Genomic DNA, 27376 nt, shown 5'->3' with positions numbered 1-27376 from the left:
TGTTATTAATGAAGAGCAGGGTGGGGTGGGGGCAGACATGGTGTGATAAAGGATGCCAGATATTCTCACTGAGCTTGACATCCTGCTGGCACGCTCAGCAGCACACCAGTCTCTCCAGGTTTGAAGCTTTGGGAATCTTGAGTGAAGTTTTCCCTGAGGAATCCCCCTTCTGTGTCCAGGCCTAAGGGTATTATCTATGATCTTTCTGTACACACCATCTTTCCTTCTGCAGAGCTTATATAGATTATATAATTATCAAGACCCTCCCCCTCTTCTATTTGCCCCTGTATTCTGATCCTCCTTTTTGTAGATCTCTCTAGAAGGTCACTGCTACTCTGGGGGCCCCGTCCCTGTGTACCCAGGTCACTCCTATCATTTAGATGTCCCTCCTCCTGGATGGTCTCCCTACCTTCCCCCTCAGGCTCAGGGGGTGTTAGTGTTTTGCTTCCAGATGAGAAAGATGGCCAGTTGTGTAGGATGCATCATCGTGGTTGATGATCAATCTGCTTTGAAGACTAGGGGGAAAGACACAGTGAGAAGATACTCACGTGCCTGCTACACACAGGCTTTAGCAAGTGCTCTGTACTGTTGCAAGTCTAAGTTACGGTGTGCGCCTCTTGGCTCTGTAGAAGACAGCCCTCCCCTGTGATGAGGAAGGTGTGCTTCCGGCATCTCCAGAAGCACTGGCTTGTCCTCACATTATACATATATGCATGGTCACATTACACATATATGCATGGTCACATTATACATATATGCATGGTCACATTANTCACATTATACATATATGCATGGTCACATTACACATATATGCATGGTCACATTATACATATATGCATGGTCACATTATACATATATACATGGTCACATTACACATATATGCATGGTCACATTACACATATATACATGGTCACATTATACATATATGCATGGTCACATTATACATATATGCACACATATATGCATGGTCACATTATACATATATGCATAGAAAAGCACAGTTCCCTGAACATTTGCAATGTGCTCATTCAATTTTTAACTACATTTGTCATGAGAGAACACATCACCTCCTTACCAAAAAGTAATTAACCCACTTAGGCCCTCAATTATGTTGCTTAATTATTATGAACTAATTAACTACACTGAGGATGGGTGGTTACTAGTTTGAGAACAAAATCTGTAATCACCCGTTACCTAAGTTTGACACAAGTAAAAATCAATAAGAATCACTCACAGATAAGTTTTTAAGGCAATATAAGTCAGGAGTTTATCTCCAGGATCTAAGCAATAGTTACTAGAGGATGGAGCCAGTGTATAGGGTTTCTTGTCATGAGTCCAGAGATGTTGAGCTATGCACATGGAAGCCCATCTACTCAAAAGACTTACAAGTATTTTTTTTTTCAAGACAGGGTTTCTCTGTATAGCCCTGGCTATCCTGGAACTCACTCTGTAGACCAGGCTGGCCTCGAACTCAGAAATTCGCCTGCCTCTGCCTCCCAAGTGCTGGGATTAAAGGCATGCACCACCACTGGCTGCTTTTGTGTCAACTTGATACAGGCTAGAGTCATCCAAGAGGAAGGAGCCTCTTTTGAGGAAATGCCTCCATTGGATCTAGCTATAAAACACAGTGATCAATGGGGGAGGGCCCAGCCCATTGTGGGTGGAGCCATCTCTGGGCTGGTGGTCCTGGGTTCTATAAGAAAGCAGTCTGAGCAAGTCTTGGGAAGCAAGCCAGTAAGCAGCATCCTTTATTGGCCTCTGCATCAGCTCCTGCCTCCAGGTTCCTGCCCTGTTTGAGTTCCTGTCCTGACTTCCTTCAGTGATGAGCACCAATTTGGATGTGTAAACTGCATAAACCTTTCCTCCTAATTTGCCCCTCTGTCATGCTGCTTCCTCACAGCAAAACAAACAAACAAACAAACAACCCTAAGACAGACACTATGAGCTAAATAGCAAAATCCTATTTTGAAATAAAACACAGGGCTGGGGATATAGCTTACTGGTGAAGCACTTGCCTACAGACATGAGGTCTCAGTTCAATCACCAATGCTATCATAAACAAAACCAAACAATAAAAATATTCTGTGAGCCACTGAAGAAGCCCAGAGCATATCGAACACTCTACCCCCTTATGTAAGGTAGTAAGAGAAGATGCCTGGACACTAGCACACTCCTCCGGTCATGGAGGCCAAACTTAGCTATGACTCCCCTTTCACAGTGCCTAAGCTGCTGAGCACTAGCCTGCTGGCCTCTCTTGCCTTGCCCTCTGCGCCCAATGGTGGCTAAGTTCCAAATCTGTCGTGATCTGTTGGGGTCCAGACGCTCTGCAATTCCTCTCTCAGGCGCAAAACCTGGCCCAGATGTGGATTGCAGAAAACTGCAGACATGAGATAAGGCCTAGGAGGAATGTTCTCGGAGGAAACAAGGCCACAGAGACATGAGAGAATGGAGGAAAGGATTCAGAGGAAGGGGTCAAAGAGATGGTTTGCTCAAGCTTTACTAGCAATGCCACCTTTAGTAGCTAATAGACAGTAATAAAGCAATGAGAAAAATAAAAATTGTCCATTCTGAAGTGAACCCAGAGTCCTATGTCTTTACCTACCATTACCCTCTCTCCCAAGTCCTGGCACTGCCCATGGCTGTGCTGGCTGTGGCACAGAACCAAGTCACCCCCCTGACATCCTCACCCTCCAGGAGAGAACCCCCATCGTTCCTGGAAGCAGGGAGTTCTCCTGATGGGCCATGTCCACTCCGAGCCTTTCCTAGCCGTCTCCTGCTCACCTGCCTCACACAGTAGCCTGAAAACTTTAAGTGAGTCCGCTTAGCATTGTCCTCAGTATCAGGACTGTCTATCTCCCTAACCACCATCCAAAAAAAAAAAAAAATGTCCCATGTTGAAATCCTAAGGCCCACTATCTCAACTCAGCATGGCTACATTTGACCCAGGGCCTCTGAGGAATGAATAAATGTTTCCATTAGGGCTCCCTCGTCTGCTCAGGCTGGAAGGGCTCCCTGGTCTGCTCTGCCACAGGATTAGGAAACCTAGATGCAAAGATGGTGTGGTGTTGTGTGCTCAGAGAGATGGTGGTCACTCACAAGTCAAGGAGCAAGGCCTCAAAAAACCCAACCCCACTGGCACCTTGGCCTTGTACTTCTGGCCCCCCAGAAACGTGATGATAACCTGCTGCCAGGGCTTTCTTTCTGCTTTATGAGACAGATGCAGAAAAGTCATAGTAACACTCCTCTCAGGGTTCCCATCCTGTGTTTGCTCATGCACCTGTTACAGCTCACTAAGAAATCAGCAAGGAACATACATTTGCCCACCCTGAAGCTATGTTTGGCACAAAGAAACTAGACACAGACTTCCAGATAGATGAATGAATGAATGAATGTAGGTCACCCATTCCCAGAAATTATAATTTTCCCAGAAGGGACCATGGAAATGGATTAACCCCAATTTATAGAGTTCTTGGTTCTGAATTTTCCTTTTTTCTTTTTAAATACATATTTATTTATTTATCTATTTATTTATTAGATATAAGTACACTGTAGCTGTCTTCAGACACTCCAGAAGACAGCATCAGATTTCGTTACGGATGGTTGTGAGCCACCATGTGGTTGCTGGGATTTGAACTCAGCACCTTTGGAAGAGCAGTCGGCACTCTTAACTACTGAGCCATCTCACCAGCTCCTCTGAATTTTTCTTATGTGAGTTACAAACTTCTCCGAAGAAAATTCTTTAGTTAACGAACAGACAGGGAAATGGAAGACCCGTGGCCACACAGAACATCACTGTTGTAATTGCAGCCCCACAAAAGTACTGGTGTATTTATACCTAGCTTAAAACACAGGCTGGGGTGTTCCCAGCTCCAGTGTAGTCTATGAGACCATGGTTATACATTAGTCCATGACTATAGAGGAATCACATTTAGATCTTTATTCAAGGTAAACTTAAAACCCAGACGATGAGAAATCTGACGATTTAATACTTGGCAATATATTTTGAATTGTCACTTTTGTGTGATGCAGCTATTTGACAAGTTTGTGCATGTGTTTACGTCCTTGTTCATGTATAGATTTTTGCACACATACGTCCACATCCAGGAGACAGGGTTACACAGGTGCTTCACGATCGATGGGTTAAGCTAAGTTTGTAAGTGGCTCTGAGCTTGGACAGTGACAGCATTGTGGTATGAGCCACGCCAGCATTTGACCTGCCAGTTCTCCACCTGGGTTGGGACCACTGAAGCCTAGAACAGCCCACTCCATCAGTGGTGACTCTCCTGGCTGTGTGGGTCATCCAGTCTGGGAAACCCAGGCTATATTAGTATAAAACTTCTCTGTGGCTATTTTCACTCAAAATAAAACTTGAACATTTAACCTTGTCTTAAGTTCAATCTTTTTTACTTGTATGTAAACATTATGTATGTGCATGCATGTGTTTGTGTGTGTGCGCGCGTGCACGCACACACTCATGCATTTTAAAATATGAAAAAAAATCATATCAAAACAGCTAATAGCTAAAATGTGCTGTGCTCTGGCCTCCTCTGCTGCCATGGTGATCTCAGCCCTCACACTTCAAGGGCACCGATCTAAACAGTAGGGTGCACAGTGTGGCACCTCAGACAGGCAGACCTGCTTTCCCACACAGGAATAGTGCCCACTCCAAGGCACTTCCTGCCACCACCCCCTATCCCCTCAACTCGTATAAGGCCTTTAAGGGGACAGGGATATGGCTCAGTTTCTACACCTGAAGCAGTCTCCCAGGGTGCTTTTTCCCTGGTCAAAGATGCCCAAAGCCCCTTTAAAACCAGCTGCTAGAATACCTCTCTCAAAGCGTGAGAGATGAGGTATCTTCATGTGGATGGAGAAGCCAATTCTCCCTGGGACTTCTACAAGATGGGGAGACAAGGAGATGAGGCCAGCAAACAGGAGTGTGCCCCTGATCTCTCTGCATCCAGAGCCTAATGTCTACTCCAGAAATAAAGAGATGTAAGCCCTCACTTCCATATAACACCATGAATGAAGAGCTTTCTAGCCAGGTCAGCCTCATCTGCTATGGCTTGCCCTTGGTCCTTGAAGACTTGAGTTTGGTCTGGTGTACCACAGACTGGACAACTCTGTGGGACCTTGAGTGTGTCCTCACATGGTTGAGGAGTGAGACATGTCATTGGGTCTCTTCTGTAGGGTCGCTAATCCTATCCATGAGGCCCCACCCTCTGGCTAAATCCCGCCTTAAAACTGGCCTCACAACACTACCCATCTCCTTGAGAGTGAGGATTTCATATCCAGGGGGTAGCGGGTAACTAAAATTTAGAGCACAGTACAAATGAAGTGCCCTAGCAAGAAAGAGCAGGTCCCTGAGTCTGGCTGTCACCCTGTGGTCTTGCCTTTCACATCAACAAGAAAATAAAGAGAACTGGAATAAGCCAGTCTGAAAGACTGAACTGAGCCACACTCACCAAGTAGTTGTTAAAAACACTGGGCATAAATAGATGTTCTCCTTTGGCAACTTTTCTAGGTCACTGGGTATTTTAAGCTACTGAGGGAAGCGTGTGACTTTTATTAAGTGTCTGGGATAAAAGGAGCATAGAATATAAATTTTCCATATTTTAGTCTTCAGCATCCAAATAAACTCCAGGTTAGTGGATTAAAAAAAAAAAACTCAATGTAGTTTTCTCATTGTTTTGTGGCAATAGATGTCCATGTCACTGCACTAACCCGCCAGGAAAGCATATGTGGCAGTCCTACATTTAGGCATAGAGCTGTGCATGGGCCTGCAGAAGTTCTAGCCTTGCCTTTAGCTGGCCTGCAGGGCAGAGGACTTAAGGGTCCATCACCTGCCCTCCTGTTCACAGAATTAAAAACAACAACAGCAGCAACAACAAACACAAGCAAAAAACCACCCTCCTACTGTTGCACTTTTCTGCAACTTATGAAGCTGAGCCCTGGGTTAGAGCTGTACCGCTCAGTCACCTGAAGAACTCTGCACTGAACTTTACTAAGTGCATGTGTGGGGTTGTTGTTGTTGTCAATGTTGGTTGTGGAATCAGGACCTTTTAAGGCAAGCATTTTACTACCAAGCTGAATCTCCAGCTCTGCTCTGATGTTGTTTCAGGTTTTAATAAAGATATTGTAAGAGAGATGCAGAAGAGACTAACTCATTGCTGGTCCTCAACGAATCCATATAGGGAATGGTAACCGCTACACCACAGCACTGTGAGAAGGCTGTATTTCTGACTATTCTTGGATTGGCATACACACAGATGTTAAGAGTCATATGACTGATAGTCTTTGTCCTTATCCCTTGGTTTTGAGGAGCACAGTACAAATCTTAACCTCATCTTCAATACAGAAACAGGATGGTGACCAAGGCCACGGGGGGGGGGGGGGGGGGTGGGGATGGGAAGTGAAGGACTTTGGCCAAGACACAGGTTTCCCAGACAAGATGAGCGCATTCTAAAGATCTGATACCTGGCAACAGACTGTCATTGGTAACATCACTCCATGAGTGTAGAGAAGTGTGTTGAGTGATCTTGTATATTCTTACCACAGCAAGAACACACTGCTGGGCACCTGCTGTGTACGCAGGTTCTGGCACCACACCCAAGTCAGACAAAAGCATGTGGCTGTGAGGACAGTGACAACAGAGAAGCTGGAGCCAGTGCCCGCTTCTTTGGGTGGGGGTTCCCTTGGGCGTACAGAATTCGGGAAGACCGTGAAATGCCCACATTTCTGACTTGGCCTTTGGGGACACTTGGGAATGGTTTGAGTGCTCATAAGAAGAGTAACAGGGTTCCTGGCTGGTGAGGCTAGGATTCGTGAGCACAGCCCAGGAGGAAGAACACTGGTCCAGCAAGGATGAGACCTATTTGCATATGCTGGATGGGATGCTGGGCTGGATCTAACAGCTTTGGGTAGAACCAGGTAGGGATCCCAATTATATTGTTGGATTTACCTAGAGCAACAGATGCCTGAGACTGACCCTGCGTTCTTCTCCAGTATGAACAAATTATGGAGAACCCCAGGCCACACTACTCTCTGCTACATTGCCTGCTGCCTTAAACATACCCACGTGGCATGTCTAAGGTCTACTGGCTTAGAACCCAAACACTATTGATGTTCTGTCTCAGATCCATGATGGTCTAGTGTACCACAGACTGAAACCAAGAAACCAAGTTCTCCTTGAGATGTTTCCTACATCCATCTCCTGAGAGGAGAGCTGTTCACAATGTGAGAATCACACTTTGAGTGCCAGAAAGCTAGAGACTTTTTTGATAACTGTTTAGTTTTAATGTTCAATGTCATTTTCATGAGCTATGAAGGGAAGTGGCCTGAATTTATGACAACTGTGAATCGCTGAGATATTTTGTAAGTGTGGTTTATGGTTTTTAAGCCCACCCAATGGGACGACTAAACACTCACAAATTGTTGAGTCAAGTCCTTATCCACAATACCTTAAGGACCAGATTTTACTTGCAATTCTCATATTAAAATGTCGTATTACAAATCGATCTTGCCAATGTATTTGAAAACATTTTGCTGTCTTATCCATTTGCCTAATTAGGATGTTCAGCAAACTTTTTCTCCCATGAGAACCCAAATGAGCACAGTAACGCGAACAGAGAGTGGGCGTTTACTACGGGAAGGAATTTAGCTGATCACCAGCATGGCTTCACACCATTTTATCCTCACAACCACAAGGCAGTTTGTTTGTGGGGGAGCAGATGCTGGGCTCCCCATGGGTAGCAATTTGCACATGAAATCTCCTTGAGGTCATCTCTATATCACCTAGAATACCATACACAGTGAGCACACTAGGTAAGCAGTTGTTAGGCTGCATATTTTCAGGAAAATTATATCGAAATATTCTGTACACATTTGGTTTAAATATTCTGTACACATTTGGTCTAAGGTCTACTGGCTTAGAACTCTGTACAGACGTGGTTTCTCAGGTATTTTCAGTCCATTTGATTGAATCCATGTTGTAGAGCCCCTGGGTTCACAGAGTCACAAATATCTCCATGAAGGATGAAAAGGAAGCTTAGAAGCGATGAAAGGAACAGATTCGCAGTTCAGGCTCTGATCAGAATCCATTCTATGCGGCAAGGCAGAGATGAGGCATCAGCAGTCTCTGTGAATGGGGCCCAAATTGACAGAGCTCGTGACTAAACAGAAGCGTTTATTATAGAGTCTTTGGGACTGTAACTTCCTAACGCTTATATTTTAAAGATCCCTTTTATTTATACATACAAGACAGTTCGCATCAATAAGTGTTTTCAGCAGTCTTCTATATCCCAGGCTAGCATCAACTTGCTGTTTAGCCATGGAGGACTCAGAGCTTCTATTCCCCATCTCTACCTCTTGAGTGGTGAGAGTACAGGTGTGAGCCACCAAGGCCGTGTACATTCCAGGCAAGCACGTCAACAACTGAGCTGCGTTCCCCAGATCAATGAACTTAGAAAAATTCATGCAGTCATCTGACCACAGTGAAATGTCCTTTCTGTGTCTCTGTGACCAGTGTAGCATTGGGACTGGCCTTTTTCACTACACCTGGTACTATTGAGATACCCTGACCTTGCATGGATCTTTGGCTTGGTCCTTCATTTCTACAAGTGGAATACAATGTTTATCTTTGCACAAGCTGATGGCCATTTGACCTGACTCTGGAGTGTGTGTGTGTGTGTGTGTGTGTTGAGTAAAGTACTATAAATGTCCACATGGAGGTATCTGGTAGACATTTTTAGGTCAATATCAAGAGCAGGATTAAGTTCAAGGTAAGTGGATATTCATCTTTATAAGGTACATTCCAATTGTTTCTCAGAGTAGCTGTGCTGTTTTGTGTTCTCAGCACCCATGAAGAACAGCTTGCACATCTTGCCTTTGTCAGCATTTATGTTTTAGGCACCGCAGTAGCCAGACAGTATAACTTCATCATGTTTTTAATTTGCACTTTCTAAACTATTAACTACGTTAAGCATCATCTGTGTTCTCCTGTCCTCCTCCCTTGAAATCTTTCTCCCCCTCCACATCACTGGTCCCTGTATAGGCTCATGGGTTCTACATGTATTCACAGTCAAACCTACAGATCTAAAGGTTTGATATTAAAGGTCCACCTAGAGTAAGAACATAAGTCGTCTTTCTAGGTCCGGGTTACTTCACTCAGCATTTTTTTTTCTGGTTCTAGCCCCTAGCTCACCTACAAATTCTATCTTTCTGCTCAGCTGAGTAAAATTCCACTGTGATGGAAGCTGCAGAGCTAACTGTGCAGACAAATGAGAAAATATCTTGGGTCTGCGGAAGGCAACGGTCCTACATAATAAACATGAGATGTCTGACCACTCCTCTCTGTAGACTGCCACTCTAAATACGGTTTTCCTATGATTTAGCTTGACATCTCTGCTGACTGAGTGGACAGATTTTAAAAGCAAACGAAAAAGAAAATCAAGTACTTCTCCAACCCCCCAAAATCCACTGTGTATTGATACTTTATTACTTGATGGACATCAGTTCCCATGTCCTAGCTACTGTGAATAATATTAACTATTCGATTAATTAATAATTTCTATGGATGAGCTTGCATCTCTATAGCAAGAATAGAGTCCTTTGAGTAGATACTGGGTTAGGCAGTAGATCCATTTCTAGCTTTCTGAGAAGCTATCATATGAACTGCCTCGGCAGCTGCACCAGTTCGTGCTCCCAATGGGGCATAGGTGTTCTCCACTCCCCAAGGCCACGCCAGCATTGCGTGTTTGTGTTTCTTAATCTAAGCCCTCCTGCCTGGAATATGATGAAACCTCAAAGTAGTTTTGTGCTTTGTTGGTGGCACAAGATGATCCCTTTAAAAGTGCTGTTCACAAAGCCGGGCATGGTGGCGCACACCTTTAATCCCAGCACTCGGGAGGCAGAGGCAAACGGATTTCTAAGTTCAAGGCCAGCCTGGTCTACAAAGTGAGTGCNGCCAGCCTGGTCTACAAAGTGAGTGCCAGGACAGCCAGGGCTACACAGAGAAACCCTGTCTCGAAAAACCAAAAAAAAAAAAAAAAAAAAAAAGTGCTGTACACAAATTTGCAGCTCTTCTTGTGAGAACTCTGTGCAATTCAATAGCCCAGTTTTTAATTTACTTGCTTGCTTTGTTGCTCTTTAGGGATTTAAAAAAAAAAGTCTTCTGAATATTCTAGATATCAATCCTTCAACAGATGCATGGCTAGAAAACCTTTCTCCCTCTGTAGGCTGCCTCTTCCACTGATTAACAGTTTCCTTTGCAGTGTAGGAGCTTATTAATTCCAGGAAGTTCCACTTGGTGTCTGCCGGTCGGCCCCATTTCCTGGGTGATCAGAGTTCTACTCAGGAAGTCCTTGTATGAGTGAATAACCTTAAATATACTCCCTATTCTTTCTTCCAGAAGTTTCAGATATAACACCAAGATCCTTGGTCCATTTGTGTGCTGGATGAGAGAGAAGGATCAAGTTTCATGTTTCTACATGGAGACATCCAGTTTCCCAATACCATTTATTATGGTGTCTTATCTCTAATGTGTATTCTTTGGCATCTCTGAAAAAAAATCAGGCAGCTGTAGGTGAGTATAGTACTTATACCCAGGTCCTTGGCTCCACTGATAAGTGTGTCTGGTTTTGTCCCAGTGCCATACTGTTTTTACTACTATGACTTTGTAGTATAACTTGAGATTAATCATGGTGATGCCTCAAGCGTAATTTTTATTCTCCAGGGTTGTTTTGACTGCATGTTTGTTATGCTTCCATATGAATTTTAAGACTGGGGCTTTTTTTTTCGATTTCTGTGAAGAATTGCATTGGAATAATGCAATTATTAATTAATTATTAATTAATTAATAATAATGCAATGAAAAGTTCTTTATGAGATCGAATTGGGTCTGTAGATTGATTTTGGTAGACAGCCATGTTCACAATATTAACCCCACCAATCCACGTGCAGGGGAGGTCTCTCCATCTTCTAGTGTTTTATCCCACATCCGCAGTGTTTCATAGCTGTCATTCTATAGGTCTTTCGCTTCCTTGGTTGGGTTTGCACGTTGTCTTAGTTGGGGTTTCTATTCCTGCACAAAACATCATGACCAAGAAGCAAGTTGGGGAGGAAAGGGTTTATTCAGCTTATATTTCCATGCTGCTGCTCATCACCAAATGAAGTTAGGACTGGAACTCAAGCAGGTCAGGGAGCAGGAGCTGATGCAGAGGGGGGGATGGCTTGCTTCCCCTATCTTGCTCAGCTTGCTTCCTTATAGAACCCAAGACTACCAGCCCAGGGATGGCACAACCCACAAGGGGCCTTCCCTTTTTGATCACTAATTGAGAAAATGCCTTACAGCTGGATCTCATGGAGGTGCCTTTCTGTGTGATAACTCCAGCCTGTGTCAAGTTGACACACTAAACCAGCCGGTACACACATGTTGTGGGTTTGGGGAGGTTGGTTGGGTTTTTCTTGTTTTGTTTGTCTGTTTTGTAGTATGCATGGGGTTGTTTCCCTGACTCCTTTCTCAGACTATTTGCATTGGTATCTAAGAAGGCTACTGGTTATCTTAATTCTGTAACCTACTACTTTACAGCAGTGTTTGTTTGCTCCAGGTGTTTCCTAGTGGAGCCTTTGGGGTCTCTTGTGTACGGAATCCTAACATCTGAAAACAGGGATACTTTGAATCCTTCCTTTCATATATTCATATTATCAGTTTTTTTAAACAAACATCCAGTTGCTCAAACATCATTTGTTGGAAAGATTATTCTTTTCCCAGCGAAATATCCCTCCCAGCATCTGTGTAAAAATCAGTTGGCTACAACGTCAGGGGTCTCTTTCTGTGTGTTGCATTCACTCAATGCCAGGGCTCTCTTTCTGTGTGTTGCATTCACTCAATGTCAGGGCTCTCTTTCTGTGTGTTGCATTCACTCAATGTCAGGGCTGTCTTTCTGTGTGTTGCATTCACTCAATGTCAGGGCTCTCTTTCTGTGTGTTGCATTTGCTCATGTGTTCATTTTCATACCAACAGCAAACCGTTTCAATTACTCAGTCTCTATGCACAGCTTAGAGGGCTTCACATGCTGGGTATGGGGTTGACTGATTTACTCTTGCTTTTCGAAGTTGTGGCTATCTAAGTCCTTTGCACTTCTGTATAAATGAAGAGGCACCTTGGCACATCCTCTGAGAAGAAATGCTACAGTTTTTACTTGTGGTACACTGGGTCTCCATCTCTTACAAAGGCAGTGCCTTGACATGTGAGATTCCTCAACTCTGACTTGAGAATTAAAGCAGCTACCCTATTTCAGTCCTACCAGCAGTGGATGAGGCTACCCTATTGCGGTCCCACCAGCAGTAGATGAGGCTATCCCATTACAGTTCCACCAGCAGGTTATCCACTCTGGCTGCCGTGAGATGAAATCCTCTCAAGGCATCTTCCTGATTGCCCAAGAGATGTTAAAACTTTCTGAGATTTCTCACCCATTTTTCTTTCTTTTGCGGTTAATTTTTTTGTTCAGATCCATAGCTTTATTTTCTAATTGGGCCATTTATTATTTTTATTTTTAATATTTATTTATAGTAATATTTATTATGTTATTTATACCTATAACAATATTTATAATATTTATTTTATATATTATAATATAATATAATAATAAAATACTTGTTATTATTTTATTATTATTAATAAATTCCTATAAGGATATTCTGGACAATAATCATCTGTCAGGCATATAGCTGGCAAAGGCTCTCACCCCTCTGTAGGTTTTCACTCAGTTGATTGTTTTCTTGGCTGCACAAAAGCTTTTTAGTATTTGAGGTCCCATTTGTCAACTATTAGCCTTAATCACTACATGGATGGAGTCCAATTCAGAACATCCTTTCCCTCACTCATATCTTGTAGGACACTGCCTATGCTTGCTCTGACAGTCTTGGTGTTTCAGGTTTCAAGCTCTCGTTACCTTGTTGTTGTTGTTGTGGTGGTGGTGGTGGTGGTGGTGGTGTGTGTGTGTAGAAAACATGGTCTGCATGTGGAAATCAGAGAAGCACTTACAGGAATCTGTTTTCTTCCTACCACTGGATGCAAGGATCAGCCTCAGCCTCAGCCACTCTGGCTGAGTAGGTAAGTAGCGTTCCCCACTGAGCCGTCTGCCAGTCCACGAGCATTCTGCTTGTAGAATTACTTCCTTCCCTTCAGCAGCCTTTTGTAGTTTTCGGTATGCAAAGCTTGTACACATTACATAATAGCTATTGTTTAGCATCACTGGATGCTATTTTGTATTATTTTAAATTCAAGTTTTTTGTTACCTATGTAAATACAACCGACTTTCCTATATTTGTCTTACATCCAGCAACCTTGCTAAACTTCTTAGCTTCACTAAATTGTTCCAAGTTCCTTCCTTGAACACAGTATCACAGCCTCCCAGGGGACACTTCAGATCTCCTGTTCTTGCTATGGGACTTTCAGTGTCTTTACCCCCATGGTCAGCAAGTTGCTGCATACCCTGCTACCTGCTAAGGAACAAGATGGTGATGTTCTCTGGTCCTCTTGTCCATCTCTCATAATGGTTCACCAAGGGGCTACTGTCAGCCTTACTGGGGAAAGTTTGGGAAAGAATGACTCCCAGTTTTCTCTAGGGGCAGCTGTAGTCTCTTCCTCAGCTCAGGATATACATGCCAGCTTCCTGACTCTCCCAGCAGTGGGTGGAGCTTGGCTTCTGCCTTTCCTTGGGTCTCTGTGTGCCTTCCTCCTACCTAGCAGGAGAGCAATGGCTGTTTCCACTTCCTCGCTGCAGGCTCCACAGGTGCATCAGGGGCGCCTCCTTGATCTCACTCTGAGTGGCCATCTTTAATTTCTACAGCCCCCAAGTAAGGTCCCTCCCTGCCCCTCACCCAAGAGAGTCTGGTTCTGCATCATATGAGAACATTTGGAAGCTGAATTTCCTCCTCTGTTCCACAGAGGGCCACTCCCCCAGGCCCTGCTTTGCACCTCCTCCTTTGCCCGTGTAGTCAAGGCCAGTGGAGAAGAGCTATACACAAGATCTGGAGACAAATGGAGGCTCCCTATATTAAGGACTCTGAGGATCTAAGCTGGTGCATAGCCCATGCTCAGCGGCGATCTTTTTATCCATCATGAAATGCTCTGTCTGCCTCTGTCATGGCCACAGCTGAACTCCCCATGCCATGGAACCCTCACATTAGCCAGCATCCTGCAGGAGGAAGCTTACCTGCCTTTCTTGTTCCATTTTAAGGTTCAAAAATCACCATTCCCCTTTTAGACTACCTGCATTTATTTTTGTTGGTAGCCATGTTCACTTATGGCTTTCAACACCCTAAGCTACACCAGAATACCCTTTGTTGTTGTTATTGTAGATTGCCATTTTCCTTTTACAAATAACCTATCCAAAATATCTTTCCTACAAAGTGAAAATAAAGTTCCCACAGACTAATAAACAGAGGATCTTCTAATTAATAACTCCGAGTTATTCAGTCTCCTTGGCAAATTCAGCATCCCTCCATGGCAATGCCTGAGTCACAGCTGAGAATCTCCTTCTCTAGGAGACTTTAGGAGGTAGTCAGCAGCTGATGCTGTCTGCTAAAATTACCAGTAGGAAATCAATGTCTGTCCAACAGGGCTAAGTATGTGTGTGATTGGCTTCCTTAAGGAAGCATGGTAAAGTATTGAGAACAACAAATGGATTTTAACTTCTACTGCGAAGTGCTTTGACCTTCCTGACACAAATCCAAGGACCTAAGCTCAGATTTCCAGCATCCATGTAAGAAGCTGGGTACAACGCCATGTGCCCATAACGCCACCACGGCAGAGGTGGAGACAGGAAGATTCCCAGGGTTTACTGGCCAAGCAGTCTAGCTGAATCAGTGAGTTCTAATAATGTGAAGAGCAATAAAAGAAGACAGTCTCTGGTCTCTACACACACATGCACACATGCACACACAGACATTTATACACAAATAAAATAAAATACTAATGCATTTCACATTAGCATAAAACATGATACCACAATGCTGCTGTGTATCTGTGTGTCTGTGTGTGTCTCTGTGTCTGGTTTTCTGTGTATGTGTGTGTACAAGCACCCTCACAAGTACGCACAAGTGAATAAGATGGAAGGCAGGGACGCAAAGAGGAAAGGAACAGACTCAGGGCTGGTAAGTTGAGAGGCACAGGGGCATCTAGCCTTGCGCCTATGGATACAGGAGACTTTTCACTGGTCCACGGCGGTTGGGAAACACTCTCTTCTGTACATGCCTGTAGATTTGAACCATGCACTTATGTGTGAGTTCCCAAACAGACTGTGATACTGAAGGGAGCCACACCACATACTGCTGGTGATTCTGTCCCATGTGCTAACACAGACTCTGTCTCACATAGTCAGGGAATATTTGCTGAGTTGCTTGTCAAGTGGCCTGGAACTCATTCATCTGTTGTTCTCTGGACCCATGAGTCATGCTCCGATGGGCCACTCATTTATAAGAGGCAGAGGGAACCAAGGGAGCTGATGCTCACTCAAGGCTCCCTCTGAGAGAACACTGGGCCACAAAGCCCTCTTTGGCAATGGTTGGCTGCAGGAGCTCAGAGGATCATGAACCTCTCCTGGCAGACATCTCTTCTGTGTGAAATGTAGGAAAGATATGATGGACTGGACAGAGGCCCCTTGTGTAGACCTCTGTGTCATCAGAGATACAGGCAGCACTGTGCTAAGTCCTGAGCGGAAGGAAGGCCTGAGGCCCTGTACGACCGGTATCCCTTTTCCATTCAACAATATGGAAGTTGCACCTGATGTGCCTCATATCAGGTGCAAGCAAGTCAGAGACTGCCATGCACTCTGGTCGAGTCAGCTTGACAGGCAGAGAGGCCTAAAAGCCACTCATGAGACAGAGAGTTTCACGGAAACTCACTCCTGGAGTCTGGAGTTCTCTTTAACCCATATACTCATATTCTATTCCCGCATTAGTCTGGTGTATGGATCCACGTGCTCTCTTTTAGTATTATCTCATTATAAGTGCCTTTTAAGATTGAATTCTGACATAGCTAAGCCTTTGCCAGTGTTCCAATGTCCTAGAAAGTCCTTAAGCTGACCATGGGCTTGGAATTCAGGAAGAATGTTGCCTATTCAGTGACATTCAGAATTGCCTCTGGTATTACACTATCACTTAGAATAAAAGCCAAGTCGCTCCCATATACAGGAATTTACAACGGTTTAGGAAGTAGATCGGGCTGTGATTTTAGAGTATTGTATTATTCATGAGATGGTTAGCTAGAACGGAAGTCCCTAATTAGAACCATGACTTGGGTGTGAAAGTCCTTGTCCTAGGAGTGTAAAGACCTCACACCTGGCTTCTAAGACTATAGCTGACCTTAGATAGAGCTGACTTTGTCTCAGTTGTTTTATTGCCCAGTTCCTGCCAGTATTTGTGTTTACATTCCTTTGTTTTGTGCAAGAGTCATTAAGTATCCAGTAACATCATTTGTACCTTGCCAATGTGTCACCTAACTTCGCTATTTTCTTCTGTATAAAAAGTTTGATGCTCGATTTGACAAATTACATTCAGATTCTACACAACCTCTCCTTGTATGCATCTGTCTGTCATTCCATCTGACGCTTTGCCCACCTGCCCCAGAGACCCGTTCCACGCAGACAAAGGGATCCAGAGGGTCTGCGGCAAGAGACAGGAGGCACAGACTTGGTAGAAAGAGCCATACGCCAGGCAGTGGTGGTGCACACCTTTAATCCCAGCACTTGAGTTCAAGGCCAGCCTGGTCTACAGAGTGAGTTCCAGGACAGGTAGGGCTACACAGAGAAACCCTGTGTCGAAAAACGAAAAAAAAAAAAAAAAAGAGCCATACATAGACCTTGCCTTGCTGGCTGGATTGTTACAGTAAGAGGTCCCCTATTTCCCAGGGCCTAGGGAGAGTCCAGATGATGTAGCTCAGGAGCACACAGCGTTCCCGTTACACCGTTCCTCCATCCTGACCCTGGAGAACATGCTCTCCTGCACTTCACCTATAAAACCCCTGGGCTGCAGTCAGTGCCTGGCGAGCAATGCAGCTGCGATGGAACGTGCTGGAGCTCGTGCTGGTGAGTGTCCAGATTTGTCCAGCGGTTTGTGGATGCTACCACCCCTATCCAGGTCTCTCATAGATCCAGATCACAAAACTCTCCAGCTGTTGTGCCCCCTTCCCAGTCTGAGAGCTCTGCTGACTGGCTGCACGGTCCCTCTATGTTCATTCTGGGATCGTACTACGTCTAGCCTGCTATAAAAGCAGAAAGATAACGATGTCAGGCTGAACAGGGTTGCAAGCCTCCTCTCTTTGCCCATCCTAGATGGGCAACAGCACTCAAGTGAGAAAGGACAGCCCAGGGACAGTACCCCAGGGGACAGTAGCCCAGGGCACAGATGCCTGGGGACAGTAGCCCAGGGACAGTAGCCCAGGGGACAGATGCCTGGGGACAGATGCCTGGGGACATACATCATGAATGGCAAGAACTAGAGGCTTTGTATTCTATGAATTCTTGCAAAAAGAAAAAGAAAAAAACACCTGTTATGTGCACTGTCAGTTTTTGTTGCAAATTCATATACGGCCCCTCATTTTGCCTCAATAAATGTTTATGCTCCAAGGAGTCATTGTTACTTATGTGTGCCCACAATAACTTAAATTGAGGGGACTGAGTAGCTTGGCCAAGTTTCTCTGTTTTCCAAGAGAAATGCTACCATTTTCTGCGGGCTATGTAAGCATAAGCACAGGTCTGGGTCACCAACATCAAACTGTAAAACTGTAAAACGTGCACAGCAGAGACTGGGGCAGTCACTGGAACTGACTGATCCCGGAGACGTTGGAACTGACTATGTTACACAGCAAGCAGGACTTGAAAGTGTGCCTTATTAATCTCTCAAACCTATTAACTACCTCTTTAAGCTGTAATTGCATCGCTCTTAATTGCTTTATTCATTCCTAAGCTTCATTATTCATCTTGTCTCATTTCTATTCAAACCAGTTGTGGCGGTTGGTTTTTTTTTTTTTTCTCTCTCTCTCTCTCTCTCTCTCTCTCTCTCTCTCTCTCTCTCTCTCTCTTCCTTTAAGGGGAAAGGACATCTTGCTGTTTATAGACTCCAAAGAGAGGAGAAGTGGTATGCTGACTCCCCGCTGCCTGCACAGGGCAGGTCTTTTTTGAGCCTCTCCCACTGGTGCTAGGACCCTGTCCAGAGCCCTGATGATGCCCTTAGGCTTGCTCTCTCGCTCTGGTATCCTGGTGTCTCCTGCCCCAGTCTCCTTCCCGTGACCTCCAGAGCCTGTCACAGTACTGCGGAGAGGCATGTGCTCAGGAGCTATTCAGTGATCTGCCCACAAAGCCTGGTGACACCTTAAGAGGGGGCCATGTGCCCAGCTCCAGAATCTCCCCCAGCCTTGGACCTGGTGCTGCCTGCCTCAGCTTCCTAGCTGTCTCTGGGCAGCTGCCTTCTGCCAGCCAGAGCCCTGCCCGAGTAGTGTTTCTGCAGCTCTCTCCTACAGCCTGAAGCTGGCATCCTCACCACCCACTCACTACCGACACTTCCTGTGCTGCCAGCAAAGGTGGGGGAGGGGAGACCCCACCACAGTCACAAGAAGCAACGTGAAATCTCAGAACACTCTCACGGTTTCCTTGGATCTAAAGTCGTCAAAGGCAGGGAAACTGTTCTCTATGATGATTAAGAAGCACAGCCCTGGAACCTAAGCCCTTTTAAAACACACTCTGTGACAGTGCTAGTATTTTCACATAAACTGAAAGTCCAGCTAAAAAAAACGATCTAAGCATCTGGCAACACCGGCGCCTAAAGCTGAGGAACGGCACTGGAGCCCCATGTGGTGTGGCGCTTAGAAGGTATAGGAAGCAAGCATCTATACGAAACTGTCCCCCAAGGCCAGCTCTCCCCACTCCACTGTCCCACCTGACCCTCCTCCCTGTCTAGGACCCAGGGAGTACTGACTGGCAAAGGGACTGCTATCCATGGCTCCATCTTTGACATCACATCTCCCACATGGATGGATAAGGGCATGGTCGCCGAATGCATGTCATTGTGGTGGGCGGAGTCCGAAAGGTGCTTCCCAGTCAATGAGGCAACAAGCTGCCTCTGGATCATGAATAACTAAATGTGTTCAGTTAACCCTGCAGGGCAAAGCGTATGCAGTCAGTGGGGAGCAACTCAAGGCCCCTCACTCTGCACAGCACAGCAGTTTCTCAGGCAAGCAAACATTTGTTGTCTGCATGAAACTTTAAATGTTCTAGCACACAGTAACTTTCCAGTTTGCTCACAACACAATCTTCAAAAGCAAACAAGAGAGTCTCCGAGTTACACTGCAGGCTCCTTAGCGAGTCCATGAGCTGTTGCCGCTGCTTCCTTCTGAGACTGCAATCTGCCTCGTGCTGAGCCCCTGAAATACACCCTTAGGGAAACATTCACAGAGAACCTGCTGGCTCATTGCTGTTGTTTAGAATATAATAGATACCTGCTTTCTGTGTATCAAATGGAATCAGAGTAAGGCTTCCCTCCAAGGAATTTAAAACACAAACTCCCCGAATGGAACCCACTTTCCCTGGAAAGGACAGCAGTGAAGGAAAACCGTGTTGTGTTAACTCTCAAACTCAGAAGCAGGCTTCTTGACCTATTTCCACTCTTTATGCTGGAATTTCCCTGGGGTTCCCTATGGGCAGAGCGGTGGCACCAGACACAGCTAGACAGAGATTATACAGGGAGATATTTAGACATGAAATATCCAACCTGTTCAATATTTTAAAAGGCAAGAAAAAAAAAAAGTCTTCACTTTCAAAAGCCACCTGGGGCAGGGGAGCTAAGCTGGCAGTTAAGGGTGCATACTGCTCTTAGAACCAGAGTTAGGTTTCCCGCACTCTGGGTAGCTCACAACTGCCTGTAACTCCATCTCCAAAGGATCGGAAGCCCTCCCATCTTCTGGCCTCTGAGAAAACTTCACTCATATGAACAACCCCCTCCCCCCCCCCACACACACAGGCACAGGTGCACACACGTTATTAAAAATAAAACGAGGGCCAAGTGTAGTGGTACACACCTTTCATCCCAGCACTTGGGAGACAGAAGCAGGCAGATCTCTTTAAAGCTGAGACCAGCCTGGACTACACAGTGAGTTCCAAGGCTACATAGTGAGACACCATCTCAACTGCCTCATTGTGTTAAGGTCATCCCAAGGTGGAAGGGCGCAATGTCTCCCCAGCAATCTCTAGATCAAGCATGGCTTCACCTACAGTTAGGATTTGAATGATTATTTTTTTCCTAAGTAAGATGACTTTTTATTGTCACATGCTCACTGGCAAAGGTGAAACTTTTGTAACTTAGCTTGTGGCCATAAAAGTTCCCTACTTTATCTGAGCCATAGTCCTTCCCTTTAGAAAACCTTACAGTTTGTCCCCCCCAAGGCCAAGAAGGACGGGTAGAGAATTACTTGATTCTAACAAACAGAAGCCAACCATAGGGAAAACCCAGATGTAACACTCTGCAGGGACAATGGACAATGGAAAACTGTATGCTGCTTTCCAGTGTCTTATATCAGAAACAATAAGCAAACAGGTGATTAACGTGACTCAGTCCCACCTGAGTGTCAGATTAAGATCCTGTAAATACCTCTACATTGTGTTTGGAGCTCTCCTTTATTTACTAAAGATTTTAAAATTATGATTTCCTATCATCTAGTCAAGAAATAATTTCCACGATCCTGTATTCCATTACCCCAAACAACTTGCACAAAAGCGAAGTGTTCCTATTGTGATATTCGCAGATTCATGTCTAGGTTCCCATAAGAAATACTGGGGGTCAGTGTGTGTGTGGCATATGGCTATAATCCCAGCTCTAAGGAAACCGAGGTAGGAAGGTCACTGGCCTCAGGACTGGGGGACGGGACCTGTCATTTAAGAGCCACTGAGCTGCTGTACTTCATTATAGCAGCTCAAATGAGCTAACACATTCTGATGCCCAAACTTACTGCTCCACACACGGTTACAAAATGAGCAGTCAGCCACACCTACACTGACAGTGCCACAGAATCTGTCTCCAGAAATCAACTCCTTTCCTTTCTCTAATGCATTGTGACATCCCAGAAAGAAAACTCACACTTGCTCCTGCCAGCAGCAGGCCAAAATGGGTCACCTAACCTTTGGCTTCTGTGCTGTGTGAATACACTGAAGGTTCCCAGAAAGCATGGCTCATGCCAGGCAGTGCTAAAGTGATGGCTGAGGTCTGATGAGTCCTGGGGGGAAGGGGGACGGGGGGGGGTGGGAACACAACTTGGCCAGTGTCCAGTCAAATGAGCATCTCTTCAGGAAAGTCCCTAGCTCATGCCTCATTAGCCTCTGCTTTTGTGGCCTGCTATCCAGAGAAAGCCAAGGTTCGAAGCCAAGCTGATGTTTAATCCAAACTCAGTCATGTTGCTTCAAAGCTCTGGAGAGAGCTGGGCTCCAAAACACTGAGACAGAGGGGAGGGAGGTGAAGTAGATTAATGACATTTTCCTAACTGACCAACAAGCTGCTTCACATGATCATGAGACCTGGGGACACCAGACAGACATCTGCAGTGTGTGTGTAGCTTACGATGCAGCCAAGGCAATTGTCCCCTGTGAGGAGGCTAGCAATGCCCAACAATGCAGTTCTCCTGTGCGGCAACAGTGGACAGAGCTGTGGATTCGACCCCTTCTGTGGCTCCCAGGGGCCCTGGCTGAGCACATCAACAGTCCTGCGGGTTTGCCATCCTTCCGCAGTTCCATTTCTTTTCTAAGCGTTGGATGTCAAGTTGCTAATCTAGAATACTTTTGCTTTCAACTTCGGCTCAGCTTTGGAACTGAGCCCCTACTGTCCAAAGTCTTTCTGGCAGATACACTCTTGTACATACTTTCCCTCTATGTCACCAGTGTTTGCTGGGACACTGTCACTGTGTCTAAGCCAGGGCCCATCTGTCTGGCTGGATAAGAGGCTCCTCGGAAGCACAGAAGCCAGATGATGCACATATGGAGCAGTCTGTGGTCTGCTTGCTTTCAGAGTTTCATTTCACCTCAGCATCCAGAGGTTCCCCACACCTCTTATTTGCTTCCAGCCTCATTTCCTGCCCCACTCTTCACTAACCTCAGCACTGCCCCCTCAACTCTCCTCTTCTTGACCCTCATCTTCTCCCGCATCTCTGGAGAGGAAATTCCCATAGAAGAACCGACCTGCCGGGATCCTGGGGCTTGTTTGCACACTCACAAAGCCTTCTAAGAGCTATGTTACATAATTCTCAGCAGGCAGGCTCATTCCCTACCCTCTTATACCTCTGCCAGTATTTTCACATCTTTCTTAACTGTCAATAGCAAGCCACTGCTCTTCCAAAGCCAAGGCTCCTCTTGGCTCATGTTTATCCTTCCTGGGTTAGGCTGTTTCTTTTGAGGGACATGCTGACATACTACTCATACAATCCATGCATGTGCACACGTATACTTACATCTGCAGATAGACACATATCTCATGGGTTATGTATGTTTAAACATACAGGTCTCTCTCGAGTCTACCTTCCAGGTTCAAATCTCCCACAAACAACCAGATTATTTAAAACAGAAAAAAGCCATAGTTACTTCTTCTGTGGTATCTTCTGGGGTGGGCTCAACATCCAAGGCGAGTTCCTCTTCGGTAGTCTGATAACAGAGACACAGGATAATGTGGTTAGCATCTCTTATGTGTGTAAACAGCCCAGTATTACTAGCTTGGTAGGTGGTGGTCTGTACCATAGTCCCCTTGCTCCTGTACCTCTGCCAGTGTTATACACGCAGACAGTGGGTATGCGTGTCTAAATTCACCAACTACTGAATCAATGAAGAGTGTATAACTCCCAGAACAACCCAAAGAAGACATTTACACAGCCTTCAGCCAACAAGAAGCAGGAGACATAAGCTTACACGATGGTCAAACATCAGTATGGTGAGGATGCCCAGAGGCAGACAGTGGGGGCATCTGTGATCATTCCTATTTGAATGGAACAAATCTCTGGTTAATTCCTCTAGAATAGGAATTGGATATTTGTGGTTTTGGTTTTTTTTTTAAAGATTATCTTGTATCAACCCTGGCAGCCTGTAACTAGATATATAAACATGGCTGGTCTTGTGGCAGGCTGTCTTCCCACCTTTGTCTCCTAGGTTTCCGGATGACAGGTGTATGCTCAGAAGAACTGATTCAGTCACAGATCGTAAAGCTCTGGTCTCACAAAAGCATCGAACGGCTTCTGTGTAGCCCAGGGCTTAAGCAAGAGTGCCACAGAGTCATCTCCACTTGCTATGCCATAGTGTGGAGAACTGCTCAGGTGGCCTCAGTCCCCTCACACGAAACATCAGAAAGGTGACAACCCCTACCACCTTGAAATTCAGGGAGAACTCAGTGACACTTTCCCACCTGTCACCAGGTCTAGAGGGCTCTGATGCTCTGTTAGCTGCTGGCAGCCAGGCTGGGTTAGAAATCACGCTAGCTTGACTCTGAGTCACCAGGGGATCGTGGCGGATGTATAATGTTTGAAAACCAGGACTTTGCTTTTTCTAACATACTGTGACATCCCAGAAAACTAGTACTGGCTCCTACAAAAATAAGATTAAAATGAGTCAGCTAAGCCTCACAGGTGACTTCTCACACTGGCTCTCTTGTCACCCCTTGTCTCCAGAGCACGGCTATGGCCAATGAATTCCTGCCAAAAACAGTTACCCTCGAGTCCTGCTTCTGGCCTGTGAGTACACTTCACAGAACACCATGGCCTCCCCTTCATGCTAAATTCTTCAGGGTTTCTCTGGAATCTCCAGTTTTTAATTAGCATGTTCTTCTTATGCCATTCATGGATAAAATACTATCCAAAATATCCCAAACCAATTCACAGTACCACAATTAGTCCCCTTAGATAGTCAATGGGTTTCCGGTTTTATATGCTGGAGCAATGATGGGTTTTATAAAGAATGTACCATGTTCTACTTCAGTGGGCCTCAGACCCTAGGTTTCATAGGACTGTGTACAAGAAACCATTGAGGGAAGAGAAGAGCAGAGTGTAGCCTAAAAGAAGAGTCTAGGACACTGGTTTCTAGCCAGTGGTGTTGAATGTGTTCCACGGATGTTCCCATCCATGCAAGGAAGTCAAACACTATGTGTGTTCTACCCACCCCTGCCCACCTTCTTCATCTATGAGTTATTTTAGTAGCATAGGTCATAAAACATGAGCAAAGTAAGACAATGAAGTCAGCTTCCAACTACTGAGACCCAAGGAACTTCACATTGACATGAAGGTTACTCGAGTGCTGGAAACATTATAATCCAGTATGTCAGTTGTGATCCTTCTGTGGAAAGGACTCTGGGGTTTTCCTGGTTCCAGATTACTGACAATTTAGTGCCCATCCTAACTATGCATGCTCCAAGTTTGCTATTCTGAAAAACTAACCCAGAAATCCTGAGGAAAGATCTTCTTTCAAGACTACTGAGTGCATCTGGATCTCCTCATGGTATCAGACAGATTCATCCCAGAAACCACAATCTCCCCTGCTGGGCAGCAGGACAGTGTGGGGGTCCTCAGCTCTGCTTCAAGATTCTGCACGTTTTCTTGGGTCATGACCTATTTTTATAGTAAAATTCATCTGCCTGAGGCTAGTCTTTTTCTAATCAACTTCAGAAATATTTCAAACACAAGCTGCTTTCGGGAGTCTCTGTCCTGGTGATAGTGCCAGACCCAGAATTCCAGCAGCACCCAACGTTTCCAGCATGCCTGCCTCTCCCCATCATCCAGTCCTCCCGAAAGAAAGCTCTGTGTTCAAGAAGCCAAGCATCTGGGCATCAGACAGAAACAGTAGGGTCGGCTACAGGACATAAAGATGTCTGCCCTCATCATTGGCTCCTCTATTGATGGATTTTTAGAAGAATCAAATATCTCTCAAGAGAAGAGTTGTTGGCTGCGGAGTGAGCGGCTTTGCCTTTGACTCCAAAGCTGGTACTTAGACTCTAGTACCAGAGGAGTAAACAGCAGTGGCCGTGCCAAGTGTCACCCTCGCTCACCACGGCAACAGCCTTGCACCAACACCCAGACTGGTCTAGCTACAAGATGAATCGCACTGCTCTGTGAAGGCTCTTCGCTCATGTACTGCCAACACCTTTCCAAGCACTTAAAACAATTTACACTATTTATTTAGTCTCTGTCTTTTTGTCTGTCAGTTTCTTTCTGTCTCCATGTGTCTCTGTGTGTGTGTGTCTGTCTGTCTCTGTGTGTCTGTCTGTCTGTCTCTGTGTGTGTGTGTGTGTGTGTGTGTCTGTCTGTCTGTCTCTGTGTGGGTGTGGGGGAGACAGAGGGCAACTTTCAGGGGTCAGTTCTTGCTCATAACCATGTGAGTTTGGGGACTCACGTCATCAGGCTTGACGGCAAGCACCTTTACCCACTTGCAAGTCCTATTTCAAGTATTTTTGTTTGTTTGTTTATGGGAGTTTGCCTGCTTAGAAAGTCTTCAATGTAAAATACCAAATAATCTGTTTTCTAAGACAGAATCTTTCATTCAGTTTAAAGATGTATTTATGTGAATGTCTCCATGTCATGAAATGCAAAGCAGTCAGCACAGAATTCATAAGTGCAATGCTGGACCTTGGACTGTGATATTGAGGAAGCTATAAAAATTAGCCATTTTAAATTTCCATTTCAGTTGCTCTTGACACAGTACAGGTATAGCTACATAGGCCGTCGGTCTTAACAACTTTGGAAAACTTTCCTCCCAGAAAAAATGTATCTGGTGCTCATGTAGAGCCCAAACGGAGCAAATGGGATTCGTGGCACAGAGGCGTGTACCTCCGGAGGACATCCTCCCCACTGTGGCCCCTGCACGGAGACACTGGGTCTCCTCACCCCTCCTTGCTAGCGGGTCCCTCTCCTTAAAGACATGACCATTAGGGCAGTGCTCTCTCTCTCTCTGCCTCCTGCTCCTTCTAGCACAGCTAGTTGGTCTCTGCGGCAAACGGGGATCTAGACCATGAGCCACTTGTTGAAAGCAAAGCAAATTGGTGCCAACTAGTTGACAAAAGGAGTACTTCAGGGCACAAGACACACTGCATGAAGCATGCTGAAAGGTGGCGGCGGGCAACAGTGCTTGCCTTCTGTTCCTTTCATGCTTGCACTACACATGCATACCACACGCTGCCACAGGCCGATTTATGTGGCCACATATGTGAAACACGTATGCAGTAAATCCACGTCTCTGCCATGCCAACCGCCCCTTAATAACTGCATCCCCCTGCCCCCCATCGAGCAGAGTCTATTTGCTACAGTCCAGCAGGCACCGTGAGAAATGCAAGCAACCCCTCCTCCGTGCTCACCTCTGTCTCCATGGGTTCCACCTCGATCTTCTTCCATAGTTCCAGCAACTGTGCGATGGGCATTTTTTTTAAAACTTTCCCTTTCTTCCTTCCAATCAAGTGTGGATAGTAAGAAAGTAAATAAACACAGGTGCCCAGCAGCCAGTGAATCGGCGTGACGGGATGTCAGGGTCTGGGGCAGCAGGCCAGGCTGGAGCAGAGAATGGGAAAGGCACACCTGACAATCTCAGATCTCCGGTGCTGGGAAGGGTCCTGAGGTCTTCAGTGCGGCTGCTCAGCAGGCTCAGCAAGCTCAGCAGGCTGCAGCGAGGCAAGGCGACTGCAGCTGCGTCTGGGTGTCTGTGCCTGTGCGTCTGACAGAGTAAAGCTTTGCTCACAGCCTCCAAGTGCTTCCCTGCCGCTCCCGCCCCTCACTATTTTACCTTAATTGGCTCTAAATGAGGGTGAAAGTTGAGTCTGAGGATGCTGCTGCCATAGAAACTGCTTAGCAACCACCGAGGGCCAGGGAGGGAGAAGGAGGACTGCAGCTCAGGCTCTGCCCTTCCCCTCCCCAGCTCTGCGACACTGCCTGGGACGCTATACCACCACCTCTGCCAGGAGTTCTGCTGAGGCTGGAGGCCAGATGCCGCAGAGACACCCCTCAACATCAGGGTTTCAGATACCCACGTTGGGGGCTGCGCTGATGCCTGAGGTAGCTTGGTGTTCAGGCATTGGGCCGGTGACAGCCAGGAGAAAGAAGTACCCACACAGGCTGAAATGACCTGGTGGGATGCTACTTCAGAATCCAATCTCTGATCTTACTTTTCCTGCTTAACCAGGAAGACAGGACCGGCAGCAGGAATACTGAGTATGGCATCCCTTTCCTCTATGCAGGGGCTGTTGAAACCCCAGCAGGCTCTGTGGAGGACAGGACAGGGAGGTTGGGGGACACAAATAACTGTTACTCTAAAACTCACTATGCATCAAGTACATGATCTCATTTGATTTTCCCACCCAACCTGGGTGTTACACT

The 27376-nt window shown here is 45.7% G+C and overlaps 1 protein-coding gene and 1 non-coding gene across 2 annotated transcripts in view; one reads left to right on the top strand and one right to left on the bottom strand.

The window, feature by feature from the left end:
- Rps6ka2 (ribosomal protein S6 kinase A2) overlaps window positions 1–26722 on the bottom strand; it is a 285292-nt gene extending 258570 nt beyond the window's left edge. Inside the window, exons 1-2 of the mRNA XM_029471102.1 lie at window positions 26365–26722; window positions 22620–22679 (exon numbers count right to left, since the gene is read on the bottom strand). Coding sequence (XP_029326962.1) covers window positions 22620–22679; window positions 26365–26427 — 123 coding nt within the window. The 5' untranslated portion in view covers window positions 26428–26722. The remainder of the gene's footprint in view (window positions 1–22619; window positions 22680–26364) is intronic.
- On the top strand, window positions 9244–9357 carry LOC115029797. Its single transcript, XR_003835359.1, has one exon.
- Window positions 26723–27376: the final 654 nt, after the last annotated feature.

The sequence above is a fragment of the Mus caroli genome, chromosome 17 (assembly GCF_900094665.2).
Source record: "Mus caroli chromosome 17, CAROLI_EIJ_v1.1, whole genome shotgun sequence".
Lineage (NCBI taxonomy): Eukaryota > Metazoa > Chordata > Mammalia > Rodentia > Muridae > Mus > Mus caroli.
The sequence above is the reverse complement of the archived record's forward strand: the minus strand, read 5'-3'. Positions and strand labels throughout refer to the sequence as shown.